Genomic DNA, 22,496 nt, shown 5'->3' with positions numbered 1-22,496 from the left:
AATATCTCTGTCTTGAGAATGTTGCTGTCATTGTTGTGAAAACACTTGTGCATTTGTCATGTTCCTTATTCTCTTCTTTTGGCATCAAACACTGTCCCTTGCTGGAGATGAAAAAACTGCAGGCAGTTCCTGGTACACAGCATGGCTCAGTAACAACACAATGGTGCTATCAGGGGAACTTCCTCCAGTTATAACAAGCACAGAAGTCACACACACAGAATGATATTTTTATCTCATCAATACCCAGAAGAATGATTGTGAACATTTTTTTTCCAAGCTCATCACTCTGAAAACTTCAGGTTTAAGAAGTATGAAGTGGGCTACACAAAATGGATTTCCTCCAAAGATCAGATTCTACAAGTTACTTCTCCCTCTTTCAGTGGTCATCTTTCTTCTTTCTTTGTCCACCTTTTGACTATCATTCTTCTAAAGCTGCTACCCTTTGACTGGAATGCAGCACAGATCATTTTAATACCAACTAAGTAGCTGAGGACTTTGACAAGACAGGGACAATGACATTTGATTACCTAGATAAAATGGGAGGTATTTGTTTTGGTGGTTTGTCGTAGGATTTTTATTAATATTTTTATACTGGAACACTTAATGCAACTTACGCTTATAAAAATATTTCACAAGCATTAAGGGGATGAAAGAAGAAAGTATTTCAGTAGGTATATTCCTCCAAAAGCAGTTTCTGCAGAGGCTACATAATCACTAGAAGTGTCTCATGCATTTACTGAACTGCTGGTATACTCTATCAGCTGGAGGGGAGAAAGGTTAATACAAGCCCTTTTTTGTGCATCCCTTTAGTCTTTGCTGGTACACCTGTAAGACTTCAGGAGGTTTATTTAAAGCACACAGTGTTGTTCACACTAAAAAAGAAAATAAATATACCCTCTCAAGAGCCCAGCTTTTAATTTAGGAACACACTGTAAGAGGGAAGTTATTTTTTGCATTTATGACAGCATAAACAAGAATAAAATTTAATATTTATTAGAATTTCTTCCAGTAACAGCATTCAACATCTTAACAAAGCAAGTTGTGAAGTCTTAAAAAAATCTAGGATTACAAAAAAAGTTAAAATAAGTTGTTTCTTATATTTAATGGCAACAAACAGGGAACCTTCTATTTAAAAACAAACTTGTCATATAAACAGCATTATTTTAAGAAAATGTGATTAAGATGATATGTAATTTTCAGAATGGACACACAATGTACAAATATCAATCAGAATGAAACAGAGGGGTGGAACACACTATCCCCTTAAAATCTCAAAACAGGCTGTTTGAAGAAAGGGGAGGGAGGAGGATCTTTCTAGTGAAATAACTTAGAAGATACCACACAATGGACAAAAACAAGAGTACAGAAGACATTACGTGACACCCTCATTACAACACTCCCTCAACTCTGGTTATACAGTAAAGTTAGTAAAGTGCATCTTTAAAGACTTGTCTAGTGAAATAGCTTTTCCAAATATAAAACACAACACGTGCAGTAACAGTTAAATCATAGTGTAAGTTTTCAGAAACTAATTTTTAACCTTTCATTCACTCAAGAAGAAAAGTTTTAACTGCAGTAGTGTTCACATTATTCTTCGATGCATCCTCATGTGCTTTTGTTACTTGGCAAATCTTTAAATACGGAGCATGGCAAAATGATGCAGTTTAAGCAAGTGCTTCTCTCAATTCAGTACAATTCCTCAACAGCAGAGCGGCCACATGCAGCACAACCATGTCAAATTTTGGGAAGCTTTGGTGCACTAATGATGGGGTTGGTCTCCTGTAAGTACCTCCGTCCTGCACTCTTGTAGTCATAGGTGCAAGTGTGAGTCTCTGCATAGCGGTGTGTTGCACAGAAGTTGTTTCCACATCTGAAGAATCAAGAATATTACAAGTTACGAGCTTTTAGAAGCTTTTAATACTCTGACATGCTGGGAGCCATTTTGGTTAATCATGTCTTAGATGACAGAGCTGTCTGAATTGTTACCATCCTTGACTGGTAACATTGACTGGTGGGGTACACAGAAGGACATTTTTCACACAATGTTTTAGTTTTGACCCAACATTCTCTTCAGCTGGGAAGCTAAGCAGGATCAGTGCTCCAGGAACCAGCTGGTAAGGAGTCAAATACACTTATAATTTAAGAATAATGAGCTTTGTTTTACTTTCTTTCTTTTTTAAGGACCTCACACAATATTATTTGGTAGAATTCAGAGGACAAAACCACGGACAGTAATTCCCTCAGGTGAAATCCATATAATGCATTTCAATTCAAAACTGCTGCATCACTCAGACAATCAAAACAGATGTTTTCAGCTCAATTCTGTCTGGCATAAACTCAAATTAGCCATTTAAGATTAATAAATACAGATTTAGTCAGCTGTTAAGGCATCAGATAAACTACAGGGAACATAACTTCCTGGAGGACTTTAATAAGGTTCATCTACCCAGTATCAGTTGCAATTTTGATGAGTTAAGATCAGGATTTTTGCTTTAAACTTGACAGTTCTCCAGCTAAGAGTCTTACCAGGAGAAAAGCATACTTTGGACGTTGTATACTATAATCCCCTATTTATTTATCTATCTAGGTTCATAATTAACTCTGCAGCTGTTCCTGACGCTTTGTGTGCCTGGAAATAAATTTGCTTTCCTTTGGTTCTTGATCCCATAGTCACAACTTTTCTCATATGACTGTAATCTTTATTTGGTTTACCCTGTTTTCTAGTAAAAGGTTCTATGGTTGCTCCTTTTGAAACCAAAATAAATGCTATTCTTGGAGATGAGCCATTACCCCCTTCATTTTTAACCTTAAGCAAGCTGCTTAGTTACTTTTAGAAGAGGTTGCAGCTATTTGCTCATCAGGAAAGTGAGCAGTGTACAAAACTGTTTCAAAATCAGAGATTGAAGAGTCAGTAAGGAGACAATTCCTCACCCTGAAACTCTCTATACGATTCCCCAGTGGCAGAAGCTCTTTTTCATTTTGCTGTTGTTGGCATGAACCAAGATCAACTCCAAATGCAGCCCACACAGTGCAGCAGTTCCCAACACTGACTAGCCCATAGGAAAGAATACTAAGAAAAAAATACCTTGTGGGCAAAAAATACTTTGAAAACTAAGATTAACAGAGAGATCTGTTTCTTTCCCTGTGGTTTTTGTTGTTGTTGTTGAGTTTTTTGTCAGTTTGGAGGTTAGTTTTCCTCGTCTGGGGATTTTTTGTTCTTTTTTTAATAGTTTCCCAAGACTACAACCAAGCACCAGTTCTCACAGTGTCATCTAGAAGTAAATATTTGGGGGACCAGCATTCTGGTGTTCTGTGCTTGAGATGCTCTAAATGCTCAAAGGTAACTGAAGTCTTGCAAAAAGCAGAGCACACATCAAAAATTTGTTGAATACAAATTCGTATAAATTCACAAACTGTGAAGATGTGCTGCAATAGGGAGAAATCAGAGTGGCATTTCTGAGAACCTATACCAAACCTGCTTTTTCCTCAAGTTGTTAAAGGTGTCATTATTGATGAGAAACTTTGCAGAATGTGTATCTGTAACAAGTTCTTCTCCAACCAGTAAAAGGTGTCATTGTTTTTGTAATCTTACTAATTTCCTGCTATCTTTCATTCTATTACCTTCTATTTCTTGACCTTCCTGGAAGAACATACACCTCAAGAGCAGAAGAGGGGCAACATTCCTGACTTCTAATTCCTGCAGTTTTGCTGAACTGAGAATTGCAACTTTTTTGAAGGTTGCCTTTTGATTTGCTATGCTTAAGGAATACAATGCAGGAAAGAAAACTTCTTGGTTAACTCAGCTATCAATTTTAAGTAACAGCTGGTTATATACTCAGCCTACCTGCACTCATAGCTGGTTGCCAATCCAGTTTTCTTGCCACAAAGAAAGCAGTGCTTTGAAATTTTCTTTTTTGCTTGAATTAAGCCATTCACAGGTGGAAGATGGGTTGCTTCACCTGCTTTCAGAAGCAGAAAGACAGCAAAGACATTTTAACTTATTCACAAACTAGTTAAATGTTATCTTTTGAAATGAAAATTTATTTTACATTTCTTAGGATACTTCAGGTGGGAAACCCAAAGTCTAAAAGGAGAGGAGAAAAATAAACCCTGAAAGCCAAAACAGGAAACACACTTCAAGCCAACCCTGGAAGAGGCATCACAATGTGCAGAACTGTTATTCTGAACAAGAATTAAAAGTTCACATAAGCAAGGAGTTACAGAACAAATCAAGAAACACATCTCTTAATGGTCTTCCCAGGTGTAAAATGAACAGAGTGTCACTGGGAAAGCACTGTGCACAATGGCTTTACAAAGAATCAACTGGGCACTCCAGTACCTAGCATCCAATATATTCAGTATACTAATTTGCCAAATAAGTACTGCAACATTTTAAAATCTTGCTGGTACTCCATAATTGCAAGAAAAGTATAGTATTAGACTACAGGCCTCTACTTAGCCATATGGTTACATTAGACACTTTGCAGATGTTTGTAAAATTTCTACACTTAAAAAATTTACTTTACTTTTTGCCATGTAATTCTTGGCTGTTGTTTTATTAACTGGAGATCATGTAAAGAAAAGGCCTCTCCTTTCTTATTCTCCTCCCTTCTTTCTGTGGAATTAAGGTCATTCTCCACAACTTGCTTAAGCATATCTCCCACATCTGGATCAGTAAAGTGAGTGATGCAGCCTCTCAAAAATTCTTTCAGTGTTTCTACTGCTCTGTTGGCAAGATGTTCCCAGAAAGTTATCTCATGAATTCTCAAGTATTTTTTGTCCAGCACAGCTTTAATCCCAACAGTCATTTCTTAGTTGAAATGCAGCAGACTACACTCAATAGTAGCCCCAGGCAGTCACTACACATGACAGCCATCACTACCAACCACTCCCATGCCATTCGTATTTAGCATTGAAATTTCCAGGCAACATTTGTCCACGCTAACAATTTCTTCATCTAAAAGCACACAATTTCAGAAGCATTGGCTAGCCCAGTTTGTGAAAGAGACAGAGCTTGAGGACAGCTGGCCCTGTGGACCTACTTGGACAGGAAAAACAATACACCTGTCTTCACACTTACATCCCTACAGCAACTGCAGTGAAAAGTGATCTGTTCTTTGGCCAGTTCTAACAGATCATTACCACATCTCTCTCAAGAGCCGGCATGATATGACCACACTAACTCATATCTGGCATCTTTTGGAAAATACACTTTTGTTCAACACAAGATTCACCAGAGGAGTGTCTTCTTCACAGTCCTATCCAAAGTGACTCAGGTATTAGCAGGCTTCCCCATATGCAGACAAGGCTCTCAGGGTAGCACCTCTGGAGCAAAAGGACAGACCTGTTTACTAACTGACTGCCAAGTCCAAGCTGCACCCACAGCTGTGAAACAACAGCACAACCTACTCCGTTAGCAGCTTTTGCTCCAACATTACAATTACATAATTTTTTCTGTTGCAGCTGCTATTTGAACAGCTACTGTCTAGCTCATTTTCTACACCTGGATCTGCAATACATGCCTACCTCTTCTTAAGGTCATACAGAAAGAAAAAAAAATTGCTAACTGCAAGTCAAGGATACATAGAAGAAAAATTAAATGTGCTGAAAATTCTTAGCTCATTGTCTTCAGAGCTTTTAAAGCATTAATTTAGACAATTCCTTTTCTCCCAGTAGAATTAATCACACAAGCAGTTAATATCTATGTATAACACATTCTTTTTCAGTAGATGTCAAACATTAAGCACTCCACAGTTACCAAGGCTAGGGTGGAAAGAATGACAAGCACAAAAACCAGTAAAATTTCTGCACTGTATCAGTGTTCTGCAGCATCCATGCCCTTATTGCTTCCTCCCCACTTTTTCTGTACTAAAGACAATGCTACTGATAAATTTGGCTCTGATTTTAACAGACTCAGAAGTATTCAGAGAACTGATAATTTGGAAACTTCAGCACAGAAGCTCCCATTTAGATCTACAGATGATGTGCAGGATTCACTAAGTATTAAAAAGGAAGAATTGTAGTTATGGTCCATGTAAGATCTGGATCCCATCTGCTTGTTTAAGAAGTGCTTAAAATATTAAAAGACTAACCAAACTATAGAAGCATAATACAGCAAGGACTCCAGAAGCCAAATGCCTTACAAAGATAAATTATTTTTGTCCTCTATATGTGTGATGTACCAGGAAAAATTAAAGAGTCATTTTTAATTATTATACATTACTTACCTACTCTTTTCCCTACAGCTGCCATACTTCCATTCATTCCAAGCCCATGCGCAGACTGAAAAAAAAAATGTCCACAAGGAAATTACTAGGACATGGAAATTAAATGGCAAAGTAGGTAGTCTGTTATCAGCTTATTTGATATCAATGTTTTATCAATCTGCCCACATAGAGTCCAAGACAACTTCTGCACACATAGGTACAACTCTGTAACATAAAGCTTTACAATCAATGGCTATTTAATAAACATCCCCACACTCCAAAATACACTGAAACAACAAAGTACATTAGAGAGCAGAAGCTTGGCACATATGGTGCCAGTCACTGGGCACACTTTGGAATAAATGACAATTAGTGAGCAGCAGAAGCCAGATGATGCTTCTAACACACACACTCATAAATCTATCAGTACAGTAACTCATAATTTCAGTTGTGAACTGAATAACCACTTTAATCTTAATGAAAAATTAGTTCTAGAACCTGTTTAGACAAACAGGCTGTTTAGATACCATAAGCCATTCAGAAAACAGTTTAGAACACTCAGAGATTTAAATACACCTCCTACAATCCATCTGCCTCTCCTGACAAGACATAAACACACACACAGTAGTTTTGTAACATCAGTATCACAAAAACAGGAAAACTTTGAATTCTTTGGACATGTGCATACTCACTAGAATATATTCAGCAGCTTCATTTGGAGGAGCAGTTTTCCTAAAGCTTTCTTCCTGAAAATGCTGCAGGCTTGCAGGTAGTGCAATACCAGAAGTCCGAAAGCCGTCAGTCCCACAGGAACTCTGTAAACTTTCCCTGTTTGTGCTTCGGGCCAGCGAAGCCAGAAATCCTAAGTTACTTACAGAACTCGCAGGTTCTTTGGGTGCCTTGCTAGCCACATCTGTGATGTCCCTAGTCTCTGCTTTAGAAATTCCATCAGGTCTTTTGCCAAGTGACTCTACTTTCACACTACAAAATCTAGTGGTCCTAGGAAAAGAGGAGTCTGCTATACTACGTACTTCCAACGATCGAAGCACATTTGGGGAGGCTGCAGATCTCAAGTTACCAGCCTCAAAGCACCTGGGCTGTGCTTGTGGCTTCAGGGCACTGTGATGTGCCACTTGCGCTGAATACCGCAGGGGAGACAACAGCAGATTCTTCTGAGGACCTAATTCACGAGTACTGAGAAGACCAGTCTCCATTGCTGCAGTGCTCAGCACTTTGCCAAGAGGTTTGCTATGCTGCTCTACAACCTTAGAATCTTTGTCTCCATCAGGCAGTTCAAGCTCTGGGTTCACCTTTCCTATGTCATATATCTCACTACACTGTTCAGCAGTACTTCCTTCTGTTAAAAAAGCATAACCATCTGGTTCAGGTAGATGTTCTTCTTTTCCATATAGTTCCACGTTTGTTAGGTTTGGAAACAAAACAGCATCCTCCTCACTCGCTGAGGGTGGATTTTCAGGTGCTTTTTCTGAATTTGCAGGGAGGGATGAAACAGGAGTCAGAATACTATTTGTAGGTAGCTTTGCATTTTCTAGTTCAACACGAGATATTTTCGGTGGTAACCTGATGCTATTGACTGGCTGAGACCAAGAGCTGCTCTGCCAAGTGTCATCTTCCTTAAGGAAGTGATTAGCAGTGGCTGGCATTGTTCTACCAGCAGTGGCCAAGGTAGCCAGTGCTGAAAGTGCATTTTGGGGAGACTCTGACTGATGCAAATGCCCGGGAGGAGGTAGGCACGACTGTCCGATGTGGGGCAGCACTCTGAGGAAGCGGTGACGGGCAGCAGCCACCGAGCCACTCGATGGTCGAGGAGTCATGGGAGGCCGAGGCTTCACCTTGACAGTTTTCTTAGGCTATTAAAAACAAAAAGCCCAAGCAAAATCAAAAATCACAGACAAAACAACAATTAGTATTTGAATTCCAGTTGCACTGAAAAGACCTGACTGAAAATATATTCTGAGGAATTCAGACACTATAAGCCATTCTTTCTTCTCCCTCATATGTTACTAGCCATTCAAGACTTCACCCCAACATCTGAGTTATAAAATCAAAGATAATAATCAGGAAATATTTTCATTGAATAGGTGATATATCAGAGAAACAGAAAAAGGAAACCAGAAAGCCATCAAAGTTATCCAGAGGAGCTTCAGGTCTCAAACAGAACAAAAAATGTAAGGAAGTATAATCTCTTCATTTTACATCTAGGTAACCTAGTCACATGTGAGCACCAGTTCAATGTTTTATTTTCAAGATAATATCATTCCCATATTTCACTTGATAGGCTTTTCAGTTAGAGTATATCTAATGAAATTTCATTTTAAGAGAAACATTGACTTTTACCAGAGCAGTACTGCAAAACAATGCTACTTAAAGTATCGGAAGGAAAAAACCCACAAAACCCACCCACCAACCCAAAAAATCTACCCTTGCAAATAAATTCAGGACTAGTAATCAATTCTTTGAATGAAGGCAGGTAGGTTCAAGGAATGCCAACGCCCCTCAGCAAAATGTTTACACAACAGTATTTACATAAACAATAGCTGAGAAATCATCTACCCATGATAACTTGACTTCTCAGTATGGCAGAGTATCTGGTCTAGTTTTTAGAAAAGGCAGCACAAGGAAAGCCCACTCCATTTTATGACAGAAAAATTGAAATCACAATTTCACCTTTTTACTCAGATTCATGTTCTCCATCTTTGCCTTGAGCAGTTTCATTTTGTTCATAGTAATTGAATTCTCAATAATCTGTTGGCCAGAAGGTGATGCCTCTGTCTCATCTTCATCATCAGCATATAAATTATAAACTGAACCACCGCTGAAAATAAAAGAAAGTTTGTATTCACCCTCTAATGAAGTAATTTAATTACATTTTCAATGTAGAGTATTCTCACAACTAGGAAGTCATATCCGTAGTTGATCTGTTGACAAAACATTATGTAAAACTGTATGCAAAGATATTTCAAATCCATTTCTCCACATAAGCATCCCTTATTAGGGCAAAGTCGCTGACATGTCGCTGAAATCTGTACACAGCCACGCTTCTGGGAAGTTGTTATAGCATATACAGTTGGTTCACACTCACTATATATTTTCCCCACAGAGGGGATATCCAGTTCCACAAATGTCTCCTGAAGATATGGCCAAAGCTGTTAAGTGTGTGACTCAGACAACAAGCTGATCAGTTTTCCAATTAACCAGACACTGGCATGGAAGGAAAAGTCCAAATTTCTATCCATCCTGAGGGGTGTTCTCACCATAAATGGAAATGGAGGGCTCACCCATGTGGATGTGATATTCTATTTCTCCTTTTCAAAATAAAAAAAAAAAGAAAAAAAAAAAGAAAAAAAAGATCAGTTTAGGTTCCCAAAGATTCCAAAGAGTCTCACATTTGGAAAAAAAAATAAATAGATTAGAATTGCTAGTCCCAAGACAAAATATTTTAAGTCAGTAATCACGGGAAGTTTACAGCATGATATTTCCTTCTTCCATTCTGCATTCTAACAGAATGCTAAACCTCAAGGTTAAAAAATCAGCATCTAGTTGTTTTTCCTATGAAGCAACGAAGCATTGATCAGTAACACATTCAACATATGACAGTGAAATGAAAGAACATTAAGACTGTCCAATTCAGTACAAACTGATGCATTTTCAGCACTGTAGGCAGTACATTTCAAAGTGTGTTATAGTTCTTCCATTACATTGTCAGCACCTAGAAATCATGACAATCAGGCAATTCCCCTAATTCCCCTGTATTCATACATATGTCTTAGTAGATTTAGCTTAAGTTTCTACTCTCCAAAAGAGATCGAAGAAGAACTAAAAGTCATGTGGAAAAAGAAAATATCACTAATTAGAGCTGGCATCTTACCTGATCCTTAGAAATACTCTGCTGCCTTTAGAGCCAGCATTTTTTGCACTGACTCTCCAAATCCAGTTCCTAAAATGTAACAAAATTCCAAAGGCATTTTGGAATGGAGAGACAGTGAGACACTGGGAGATGGTGTGAAGAGCAAGAAAGCAGCAAATTCAAACCAAGAATCAGCAAAATAGACCAGACATTTCTTACCAAAACCAGAGCAATTCCAAATGGGAACAGTTAGCATATCTATTACATATACATATTTCTCCTGGTAAAAACCCAACACTAAAAAATAATTTCAAAATTTTATCTTCACAAAGGTTTACATCACCAAGTCAAAATAATTTGTTGAACGTCCCTTCCTGCTAGGTAAGGACAGAAAGCAAAGCAGTATGTCTCATGTTTGGTTGGCTTTTGATTTTTTTAATGCAAAAATCATTATCATCTTTTTGTTCCACTTTCTGACAAACGGGGCCAAAAACACACACCAAAAAAAAAAAAAAAAGTGACAAAATAAAATGCATGTCTCAAAAATTATTAGCTTGCTGAAACCCTTTTGGCACCAGTCCTCCACCAATGCTTCAATGCTCTTCTAACCCAGTGACAATGGTCACTGTATGCATTTATACTTTTGTTAAGTTTGACCCAGTAACTCAAGCACAGATAAAATAAAATTATCTGGAGAACTGTAAAAACCAAGACCAAAACCAACTTCTCATTTCTAAATTTCAGTCGAATTCTGCTCCAGGTATCAGCAATGTGAGAAAGGATGATAAACATGTGCTTCAAAATGCTTAGTCACCAATATACCCACACATATGAACACACCTGTCAGCATGGAAAACCAGCAGTGTTCAGTAGTATTCAGAGTGACCCACAGCTTTAGTCTATAAAGATCAAACAAAAAGGTCTGATTTGCTTCCATTCTCTCTTCCCTTTGCTACTTTTCCATTTCCCACAGTCTCACCCAGCCATGGTAACCAACTCAAGAATTAGGATTTCCTTCCCCTCCAAATTACTATCTGCCTTACTAGAAAAGCTAATAAGTGAACTCCCATAGCAAGCACAGAAAAACACAAACAAGAATGTTTTCAACTCAGGTGGCTTCCAACCCAACTGGTTCACTTGACCAGCATCAGCTCATTTCTTAAACCCAATGTATTTGACTGAATGTGGGAATTCAGCTTTGGTATTTTTTTCCATTGGTAGTTTTTAAGTATAGATATCTTATAAAAATCTTTAAGAGTAGTATCACTCTGAACACAAAAAATAAAATCCCAGCACAAAGCTCTTGCTTTCCCTTTGCATACAGAAACAAGAATAGTCACTTAAAGAAGCTTGAGCCTTAGCCTTGCAGAAAACACAGCTAGTTTCCAGAAAAGGGACTCCTTTCCTCACAGCTGTACAAATGTTAAGTTCTTGAGTGGATAAAAGTACCTACCCAAAAGCTGCAGTATACAAATAGAATGCAATAATTTTTAAAAGGTATTCATTTTGATAGTTTTAGGAAAAAGACTACCCAGCTGTCTACTACAATTATAATGCAGTAGGTAAAGTGATACACCTGTCCTTCTGATGATAAGATCACTGGATTCTGACAGCAATTGACACAACCTTGGCACCTCAACAGTAGCTAACCTGAGGCCTAATTACATCCAAAATCTGGCTGTATTGGTAAATACTATTTTCCTGACTAATCATTTAGTCAAGTCACACTCATAAGAAAAAAAAATTGTTATGCGAACGGGGAAATGTTTAAAAAACTAAACAAATGCATTAAGATGTTAGAGAAAGTGCTTAATGAAAGTTTTTAATATCTAATAAAATATTGATTTGACTCTCCTGCAACATGTTCCTTTTCAGAAAGGGCTGGAATGTTGAGAATTGCCTGAAGTATGAAGTAAGTTTTATCTCACTATATTAATGCACACAGTGATAAGAGAACCATCAGCACAACCACTGACCACAAAGCACTACTGTGCTCTCAGACAGTTACAACAATTTAATAGCCCTTAGGGAATAATCCTTTCAATATGCCAGATACTCTTCTGATAAAACCAACAAATACAGCTGAAAATTACACAGCAATCCACTCTTGAAAGATTAAAATGAACTTTACCTCAAAGACTCAGACAGTGGTGTTAAAGTGCCATCGCCCCGGTCAACCACACGGAAGAAATTCAAGCGATCTCCTTCGCGATACACGAGGAAGGTGACTTGTTTGTTGGACGGCCCTTTCTCCCAGACCTTGTCTCTAGCAGGATCCATGTATTCAGCCATTTCCCTGATAGGATCTTTCACAGGAACTAAGGACATAAAAAAACAAAAATGAACCCAAAGTATTATTGTTGTTCTTTTGATCACCTCTGAGTGCTCAGCTCAGTTTATAATAGGAATTCCCAACCTAGAAGATAGGCTGGGTTTTTTCCTAATTTTTCCCAAGAAAATTATCAAGGGAATTTCTTCATTTTCACTCCTATACAGATGGCCCACGTAACCAAGTCTATCATCTGACTGTAGCAAAGCCTAATTCTTATGACCATATTTTAAAAAATATTTGTATAATGACATTGCAGGATAATTTTTTCTTCAAGTGAACAATTGCTGATTTTATGACTTGACAATTTTGTACATACAAATATACTTAATTTAAGAGTAAACAAAGTGAACTTGATATTCTAAGAGAAGATGGCAAAAAAAATCCTCCCAGTTTTGTTAAGTATTTTTCCATCTGGAACTGAAATCTCATTGTCCAAAATGCTCACCTAAGAGAATTCTTACCTAAGCTCTTTACAGTTATGAGACATTGCATGAAAACTACTATCTTTAACATCCTTAACACCTACCTCTTCTGGTGTTAACAGGTCCACCTCGCATAGCCAGAACCAACTTCACAGTGCAGCCTTCTGAAATGCTATAAATAAAAACAAATAAATTTCTATAGCATTTGCTGTTGTTCATGCTAACAATTATTTAGAAACATTAATTAGAAACATAATTTTATTCTATACTTACTTATAATCATCCAAACAATAGTCATCCTTTAGTTCCATATTGTTCCAAATTAAGTGCTGCTGAGAGACAGGAATACCTAAACAAAGGAAACAAATGACTTAAGTCTTGGCAAGAAGACTTCTGTGGATTTTTGAAGAGTGTGGGGCTGATTGAAACTGGATTACAGGAGAAAGAAGAGAAGAAGCAGGACAAGGACAGGCACTTGAGCAGTCTTCAGCCATGACATCCAACCTCCATATAGTTATTAAAGCCGAAGATTTTCAGAAGGCTTTAGCTCACACACAAAGTGCAACCTTTTGGCTCAGCACACTGTGTAGAAGTGTTCAACTGCTTCAGGCTTACTGAACACCTGCTTTTTTCAGTCATCAGATAAGGAAGGTTTTTTCCTGTTATCTGAACTTCAGAACTTTATGTCTACTGATGGAAAAAACAGGATAAAACTCTACCTACAAAACTGCTGAATAATTTAATCACAGACTGGTATTCTGTATTACTCACAGTACAGACATAATCACATTAAGGTGACTGGTGCCAGCTCTATTACACTGGTAGGAAGTGCAAATCTGTTCTTATCCCTGCTTGGTTTGGGACCTCAAAGTTGGCATGTACAGTTTAGTACCACAGCAGTTAATTAAACTTCATCTTACAAACACTTTTGTTTTGTTCTGGGTGTTTTTTCAAGCCATCAGAATGTTATTATTAATATCCAGTAATACTTTCAACTCAAATTCTAGGATGATCTGGCTATTTTTGTTAAAAGAAAGTAAGCACACTGAATATTTGCTCTTATTGAAAATCTGTGTTCTATACAAATAGAATTCAAATTCTACACAATTTTTGCCTGCATAGTCAATTCAGTTAGATACAGATGTAATACACATTAAAGATAATAAGCAAAAGCTGGTACAACTTGAGGTCTTCACATTTTTACATCCATGTTCCAAATTTTGCATAGAATAAAAATGAACACAGTTACAAAAGGATGGGACATCTCAGACCACCAAAAAAAAGTCAGCATCCAGCATCACAAGGAAGTTGCTCAATTTGTCTAGTGAAACCCAAGTAATTAAGATGTCACTGTATATTCATGACAAATATTAAAATCTGTATCTATAAAGATCAAGAACTACTTTTTCAAGAAGTCCTAAACATTATTTTTCATACTAAGAAACAAAATCTATAAATGTATTTTCCTAAAGGTTACATTAAAATAATCCTATCCTATATTTTTATTCATTTCATGTTCAGATACTAAAAGGAAATGGAAGTGGCAGTGCTACACAGTAAGACTTCCCTAAATACATCTGGCAGGAAGGGAACACAAAGATCAGAGTCCTTCAGGTAGTTCCCAAAAACATCTAAGCTTTTGAAGGCCTGTGAGAATGCTCAGCAAGCTGCAGCAGGGATCAGAAAAGTAGTCCCTTGCTAGGCAGAGGAAGGGCACAAAGCTCCCAATACCCATCAATGGCAAGGAAGAAGAGGGGATCAAAGTCCAAGCACAATTAACAGACAAGCAGGAGACACCCCAGTGCAGAAGGGGGAGTGCACTTTGGAGGAACTGTCATTGTTTTTCTTTAGGCTTTACAGAAGATGACAATTTCCTTTTCTCACCACAGCTCATATCCAGATCTTCCCTGTTCTGACCAACCAAGACAACTTTACTCCCCCTGACTGCATTTAACAGGAATCTTATATCCTCTGAAGTCCACAGAACATTTGTAAGGAGAATGCTCATACAGTAGACAAACATAATTGCTACTACACTGCTGGCTATTTAGTAGCTGGTTATTAGTTATGTTACAAGTCAGCAGTGTAAGCAAAAGAACAAGCTGGCAATAGCCAGTGAGTCTCCATTACAGTTTTTTGTGTTGTTTTGCTCTCTTCTGATTACAAACAATCTGATTACTGTCTGCATTTGTTATGGTTTCAGCAGTCTCCAAGGAGCAATTTCCAATTACTTTGATAAACTGAGAGAGCATTTGTTAAAAAGGCTGGCTTGCAGCTGGCAGTACTGGAGTGAAACATGGTTTTGCTCATTCAACAATGACAATGTATTTTTGATGAAATGAACAGATGAAAAGAGGATACTCTGCTGTAATTGGAAACAGACACATCTTTATTACTTATTCCCTTTTATACTGCTTTCTTAGAATTCTGTATTTATACACTGAGGAAATAGTATGTGCTTTATAGCTTCAGAGGCAGCAAAATATTCATCACCCTTTTCTGGATCATAGTAAGATTTCTTGAGGAGGCATTTGCACATGAGATCATCATGTACAACTGCCAACAATAATGAAAACTGTGAGATACCCATCCACTATACCCCCTCCCTAAGCAGCACAGGATGGTATCACTGGCCTGCCCCAAATCATACTGAGAGGTAAGCATGGCAATAAGCTACATCTCAATGCCCAAATGGAAATGAGCTGGCCAGCTGATGCTACAGGAGACAGAAGAGTCTGCAGACTACCTACTGAAACAGCTGCAGGTGCACTGACAATGTGACCTACTAACACAGGGGAAGGAGAGGAGAGAAGCAGCTACCCTATCCTGTCTCTGAATCAGCATATCACATACAGCCTTAAGCTTCCCTCCCTTACTCTTCTTTTTGGCATTCTAAGTAGGTTCACCACAGAAACTGATATTGTCAAGTCTGACACAGGAAAAAAAATCCCTGTAGATGTCAGAAAAAAACCCTTGATTTTATGCTGTGGGTATAAAGTTCCTATGTTTAAAAATGCCACATATATTTCACTGTAAAAATTCAAACTGCACTCATCTTTCATTCAATGCTGAAATTGATTAAGCCTCTGTTTACAGAGAGGCTGGGCTGACAGTCTTATTTCCCCCACAAACTGGCTACATTAGTAAGAGGTGCAAAAGCCCACAACTTACAGTGGCAAGACCATTTTCCTAATTGTTACATCCCCCAGCATTAACTTGAATGACAGTAACTATGGCAGCATAAACAGAGTCAGTCTGACCTACTCTTTGTCAAAGGGACTAAGAACAGACTAAAGACAGCAAATCACCAGTAACTGAATTCAGGCCAACAAAATTTCCTGACAATGGTGACCTTACTTTACAGCTTCCAGGTGCTGCTCTGGGCAGCCATTTGCTATGAGCAGTCTTGCACTCACAGAAATGTTTCCCCAGCTCAGACAAGGTACAAGCTTAAAAATGCTTCATGAACTTCTCTATCAGCACAGTAAACAGGCAAATCATAAAGCAAAGAGAAGATGTAGGGGAAAAGTAACAAACAGACAAAAGCAGGATTGGTTCCGTTAAAAATTCATGATACTTGTGCAATCCACTTACTCCAGTCCTGGCAGAAGCACAGCTATTTTCTCTAATGCAAACAGTGACAAATGTCATTATGACATACTCTGAATTCACAGAATATTGAAAGAAATTACAACATCCATATGAAGTCTGCTTGACATTCTTCTAGTTCCTTTTTTTAACGCGAAGCTGCTGTACACAGGCAGCAAAATAATGACAGCAAAAAGACCAAAGAAAAATAACAACTGACACGATGAACTGAGTACACACATACACAACAAAATTACTGCTGCATCTCTTCATCATTCCCTGCTGAACACAAGGGAACACCTACTGAACACTGAAATCAAGGTGTGCTCTGAAAGCTCGTTCTCTTTTTCCCCTTTACAATAATATAAGAAAAAGAGACCATCTAAATTTTCATCTAACAAGGTCAATGTTTCAATGTACATAGATCATAAAATTCATAAAATTCATTTGCAAGTACTCACCTAACAAACCATGACCAAGTTGTTTTTTATTTTAAAGCTAACTACATAAATGAATGCCTTAACACTCCATACCAAAGAATTAAAATTCCTGCAAGCTAACAACAATAATACCACCACTGCCATTACCAAATCCAAAGTCCACCTCCTCCCTTGAGACTCAATCCTATCTTTCCCAATAAACATGCTTACAGGTATTATCTATGATTCTTTAACAGATTAATTAACCATTACTACAAATATGCCACCTGAATGCTCTGTCTATAAAACACTAATAACCGTGTTTCCAAATGAATACTAAACTCTACCCAGCCCAGCAGCTACAAGGACTTGTGCAATGGAGAAAGCAAAGAGAACTCAGTTTAAAAGCCCCATTACTTCCTCTTTCAACGAAACATTGATTTTTTCAAGAAGTACCCATGTTAAAGCTCAGTCTTTCATGCCACCTTGAAAGTCAGATACCATCCTCTCCATGTCCATCAACGCTGATTAACAAGTAAAACCGATGGAGGAGGTAGCACTGCTAGCAGCACTGGGAGTGTATTCCAGCTTTTATGCCACCAGCAGAGACAAAGGGAGCTATTTCTTCTCAGGTAACCTTTTTAAAGGGCTCAGTCAGTGAATCTGAGACTAGGAGTGATTTACCCCTGGGCTCCAAAGCCAGCACTATAACAAATCTGCTTACTTCACACAGGACATATCTGAGGACAAATACCTGGATCTGATATGCAATAACACTCAGATATGCTATAATCACACATCACACACATCAGATATGCTAGAACTTCATTTTATGAGTAGAAGACTTGCACTGAAATTTCAGATGTGTTAGAACCCGTAAGTTTTATGTATATTTTTTACTGACTAAAACCATTGAAAACATGGAGCTCTTTCTTAGTAAGGTACCAATGTCTAGCACAGCTGTCTAAACAAAGCCCTTCCATATCAGATCACTAGCAGGCATCAAGAATGACAAACAGTATCTGAAGCAGACAAAATTCCTAACATGCCATCCATATTATGCTTTTTTTATTACAGTGAAGACAGTCTACATCTACTGATTTTCTAGCTGTTGGCAAAGATAATTTTGTCTTGCTTTAATTTTATTATTAGCCTCTTACAATTAGAGGCATTGGTAATATTTCAACAATTTGTTAACTTCTGACACAATTCAAGATTTTTTTTCTTGGAGCTTTCAGGTTTCAGCTCATTTTTTCAAAATGTCTCTTTTTTTTCCCCTAGCTTATATACTATCATATCCAACATACAAATGTAGAAAATATGCATAACTAGGGACCTCATGCAGTCTTTCAGCACTGTAAGAGGCATTCTCCAACCAGAAATGCAGCTTAAATAAGAGAGATTCACATCCCATGAAAGGTGAGACAATACAATAATAAAAAGTGAAAACCAGCAGCAGAAACAGGAACAGATATAAGCTTTCTCCTTCCCATGCTAAACTACAACAAAATTACTTTTGAATTTTTGCTCCATCTGGGAGATTTACTCCTTGAACTTGTGCACTATAATAGGAACTTTGTCACTGAAAAATTGTTAATTATTATTTTACATGCAATAGCAACCCCAAATGCAACATAAAATTAATTTGTCATTGTGTATCTGTTTTGTCCAGACGTAACTGATCAATTTGTTTTCACTCTGCCTTCCACAAATCGTTAATCAGGGCAATACAAATATTTTAACTCTACTATGAAGTATCAAAGTATTTCAACTGACTGCTGACAATTCAACGATAAGCCCCAGTGAACACATCTTCCATGTTTAATGGAATTTACTTACTATTAATTCTATACAGCAGGCAGCCAAGCCATAATTACTTTACCATCCTATGAACTACAACATGCAAACGAAATTCCAGATAAGCATGATTATAACTTCATTACTGAGCTGTTCTTCTATTAAGAAATGAGGATACTTTTGTAAGCTGTAGGTATAACTGAATATGGCTATCACAGTCTCACATTTTGGACTGCAAGGAATTCAAATCTCTCTTCCTCACATATCCCAGTGATCTCTTAAAGCACCACAGATCCTGCCCAGACAGCCTGCCTTCTGTTCTCTACTGCCTATGCTACCTATTAATTCACTGCTAGTCAGCGTTCTACCCATGTCTCCTGCACCTATATTCAATTACAGGCAGGAAAACCCCTTTCCTTTTCTTGTTTCACCTCGAGCCTCCAGGAACATCTTGACATATTCTCTGACTTGTGATTAATTACAGCTTTGTCCACAGCAAACAAAAGACCACCCCAAGAGCTGCACTGCTGCACCTCCACAGATGTAAGATCCAGTCACTGCACAGTGCAGCTTCTGCTGTGTGCATCCTACCAGTAAACAGTCTCCTCTGTTGTTGCAATGCTTGTGTGTTTTAACACTTGCGCCAGCTGTCTGGGGTTTTTTCCATCCACCAGAGCAGATTTCCATAAGAGGAGGAGAGTTATCTTAGATTCCAGTCAACAGTATTATATTACATCTCCCAGAGGATGGGTTCCACACAGACAGAAGGATGAAAAACACACACAGCTGGACTAGGGAAGGAGAGGAACCCTCTTCTTAAAATTAGCAGCTCTGATACTCTCAGCTTCTACAGCTGTACAGTTCTTTAACCCTTCCAAAGTGAAAAAGAAGATAAGAGGATGCAATACTTAAGAGTATGAACACAAATATTTCAAATCACATTCTCTCATGCAAGGTCATCCTCACCATAGAGGAAAAGAGGTAAGAGAGATAACCTACACTTATTCTTCTTGCATAAGCATCAGGACTGGCCTCATGACTTAAAGGAGATTTTCACTTTGCAAAACGTGTCAAGTTTATCACTTTAAGACAAAGCATTGCTCAGCCAGATGTCTACCAGCAAAAGATCACTCACCTAAACAAAATTCAAATAAGTAACTTAAAGCTGCCTTTGGGAATTGCCTGCACTGCAGTTGCTCTTGTGACTGCAGTATCATAAAAAAACCAAAAACTGACTAACCTGACCAGCAACAAACAGAGCAGCAAATCTAAAGTATGCTCAGTTACAATATACATATATTCAATGGCTCAAATCATAACCTTCCTAGTTAACAAACAACCTGGGTCAGAGAACCCACAGACTTTTTACAATTTACCTTAATAATTGTACATAAAAAAACCCCAACCAGCCCACCGCATACATACCAACTGCAGTGAAGCCTAAGCCATGAACTTAGAGCAAACAGAAAGAACAGAAAAACAACTCAACTTCAATTAAACCTAAGCACCTAGTTTTCATACATATTGCTAAACATGACATTTAAGTTTTCTGGTTTGATTTCAGCAATTATGCTTTTTAAAACAGGACTTTTTCTAAAGTGATAAAGTTTACACTGAAATAAGAGAGAATAGTACCTTCCAGTCTTTGAATTTTAGCTTTCACAGAAATAACTGTTTCAAAGGGGGAAACTCGCAGTTCAAAGCAGGTTCCTGTAAGCGTTTCAATGAAGAGCTCCATAGTTTCATAGAAAGGAAGTTTGTAGTGAAATGGTCCCATATTATCTTTATTAAAAAAAGGAGGCTCTTTCTTGTTGGCCATTAGAACGGATTTACAACTTCCTTGTAAGAAGATCTGTCAGGAAACTACATTCCACTTCTAGCCAAGGCAGCTTTGAAGACACGTGTAGTGCATTGCTGTTCATCTTTAGGATTTTTCACCTATAAAGCAAACAAATATAGTTCTGACAACATCTAAACGTAACTGCTAAAGATAATTTAAATTCACTTTGTCTAAAATGGACGTTAAGAAACATGAAGTTATTACCTAGGCAGGGCAAGATAACCTCAAATTATATTACCAACATTGTAGTTTTAGGGCTCTAGTTCCAGTCAGCATTCCAGACGCAACCCACTACCTTTGTTATTTTTGTTTCCACAAGCGACGTGACAACCAGACGCCCAATGCCTCCTGATAAGAGCTGAGCCCTCCGCAGTGTCAGAGCTCGAGTAGAACTCCAGCAAGGCGTACGAACAGGGACTGCTCCGGCCTCAGGAAAGGCAGTTGGCGGCGGCAGCTCGGCCGTGCCAGCGGCGTCCATCGCCGCAGCGGAGCAGGGCCGGGCCCCGGCAGCCGAGCGGAGCGCCGGCGAACAAAGGACGGCGAGCAGCTGCCGAGCCCCCGCCGCGCCTCGGGGCGGCCTCGCACGCCGGGCTGGCCGCGGGCCCCGCCACCGCTGCCCCGGCCCCGCTTCCTCCCGGGACGCGCGGCCCGCCGGTGGGGCCGGGCCCGGGGCGCTTCGAGCACGGCCCCCTGCCCCGCCGCTGCCGCCGCAGGGTCCCCGCAGCGGCGGCGCTCCAGAGGGCCCGGAACCCGCCGAGCGAAGGTGGGTCTCACCTCACCTGCCACCGCCGGGCCCGCTCGGGGGGAGACGCGGTTCCTCTCCCCCCGCGCCGCCCCGCCCGCCGCAGCTGCCGGAGCCGGCCGGGCCCGGCGGGACGCTCGGTCCGGGAGCGCAGCCGGAGCCGCCGGGGGCACGACTGGGAGGAGCCGCCCGGCAGCCCCCGCGCCGCCCCGCCCTGTGACAGCTCCTCCCGCGGACCAATGGGACGGCCGCTCTCACGAACCTCGGCCAATCAGCGCCCGCAGAGGGCGGGGCTCGCGGCGCCTCAGGGGCGGGCGCCCGCCGGGCCGCTTGTTGTGGTCGTTAAGACGCGGGGCGGCAGCGCGTGCGCAGGGAAGAACCCGGATCCACTTCCCCATCGCCGGCAGTGTGAAAGGCCAGGCTGGACGGGGGCTCGGGCAGCCCGCTCGGGTGGGACGTGTCCCTGCTCAGGGCCGGGGCGAACGGGATGGGCCTTCCGGTCCCTTCCGCCCCAAACCGCTCCGTGAGTCTGTGCAACGCCCCCAGCGCTACCAGTGGACACGTGATAGCGGCGGGGGCCGCGCTGCCCTCTGGGACACGGAGTGCGGCGGGGCCGGGAGGCGGCCCGGGCAGGTCAAGGCTGAGGTGTCTCCGGCGGCCCCGGCTCAGGGCCGAGCCGCAGAGGCAGCAGCGAGCCCTTGCGCTCCGGCCGAGCGGCTCCCAGCCATTGCCGCTGTGTCGGAGCGCAGCGCTGGCCCCGGGCGGCAGGGACGGGGCCGACTCCCAGCCCGGGCAGCCGCCCCGCTGCTCCCGTGCAGGACACGAACACTGCCCCTGGCAGGGCCAGGCACTGCTCTGGGGCACCTTCACTGAAGGGCAGCGCTCCACTGCGCTCCCAGTTCAGCGTGAGGCGGGCCAGGCCAAGCTCCAGAAGCAGCGGGCCCGTGGATGATCACAGGCTAGAGAAAACAAGCTCATCCTATTAGCAGGTGCTAATTACATTAACCACTTTACTTTCCATTTAGGTTTTAAAATATACAAGACCTACCCTGACTCACTGTTCGGTTTCAGGCCCAGTTAAAATGATGACTTTTGAGAAGCATGTAGCAGGTATGGGAACCTGTCAGAGCTTCTGAGTGCTGTAATACTGAGCCTTCAGCTCTGCCCTTCCAGAAATATGCAGCTGTGGTTTATCAAATTTGCATAAAAAGCCAAAAACCAAACCTGAAAAGCAACATACAAAAACCCCCCAAATCACCAGAAAACCAACACAACCCAAAAC

The 22,496-nt window shown here is 40.2% G+C and overlaps 1 protein-coding gene across 1 annotated transcript; it reads right to left on the bottom strand.

Annotated features, from left to right (window-relative positions):
- Positions 1 to 977: 977 nt before the first annotated feature.
- On the bottom strand, positions 978 to 20,931 carry ZFAND4 (zinc finger AN1-type containing 4). The gene is made up of 11 exons (XM_063162899.1): positions 20,768 to 20,931; positions 20,268 to 20,570; positions 13,102 to 13,177; positions 12,933 to 13,000; positions 12,206 to 12,392; positions 10,843 to 10,973; positions 8,895 to 9,082; positions 6,899 to 8,077; positions 6,228 to 6,282; positions 3,845 to 3,959; positions 978 to 1,870 (listed from the first exon to the last, which is right to left on the bottom strand). The coding sequence occupies exons 2-11, from the start codon at positions 20,449 to 20,451 to the stop codon at positions 1,735 to 1,737; spliced, it is 2,319 nt and encodes a 772-aa protein (XP_063018969.1). The 5' UTR covers positions 20,452 to 20,570; positions 20,768 to 20,931; the 3' UTR covers positions 978 to 1,734.
- Positions 20,932 to 22,496: the final 1,565 nt, after the last annotated feature.

The sequence above is a fragment of the Melospiza melodia genome, chromosome 9 (assembly GCF_035770615.1).
Source record: "Melospiza melodia melodia isolate bMelMel2 chromosome 9, bMelMel2.pri, whole genome shotgun sequence".
NCBI classification, from domain to species: Eukaryota; Metazoa; Chordata; class Aves; order Passeriformes; family Passerellidae; genus Melospiza; species Melospiza melodia.
This window is presented reverse-complemented; position numbering and strand designations above follow the sequence as displayed.

Bases quoted from the DNA above. Each gene is read 5' to 3' on its own strand.
- ZFAND4 (XM_063162899.1), bottom strand. From the start codon at position 20,451: ATGGCCAACAAGAAAGAGCCTCCTTTTTTTAATAAAGATAATATGGGA. The intron at 3,960-6,227 runs GTAAGTAATGTA...TTCTGAAAGCAG, and splicing joins AGCTGTAGGGAAAAGAGTAG to GTGAAGCAACCCATCTTCCA. The intron at 1,871-3,844 runs GTAGGCTGAGTA...TTGATTCTTCAG, and splicing joins GCAACCAGCTATGAGTGCAG to ATGTGGAAACAACTTCTGTG.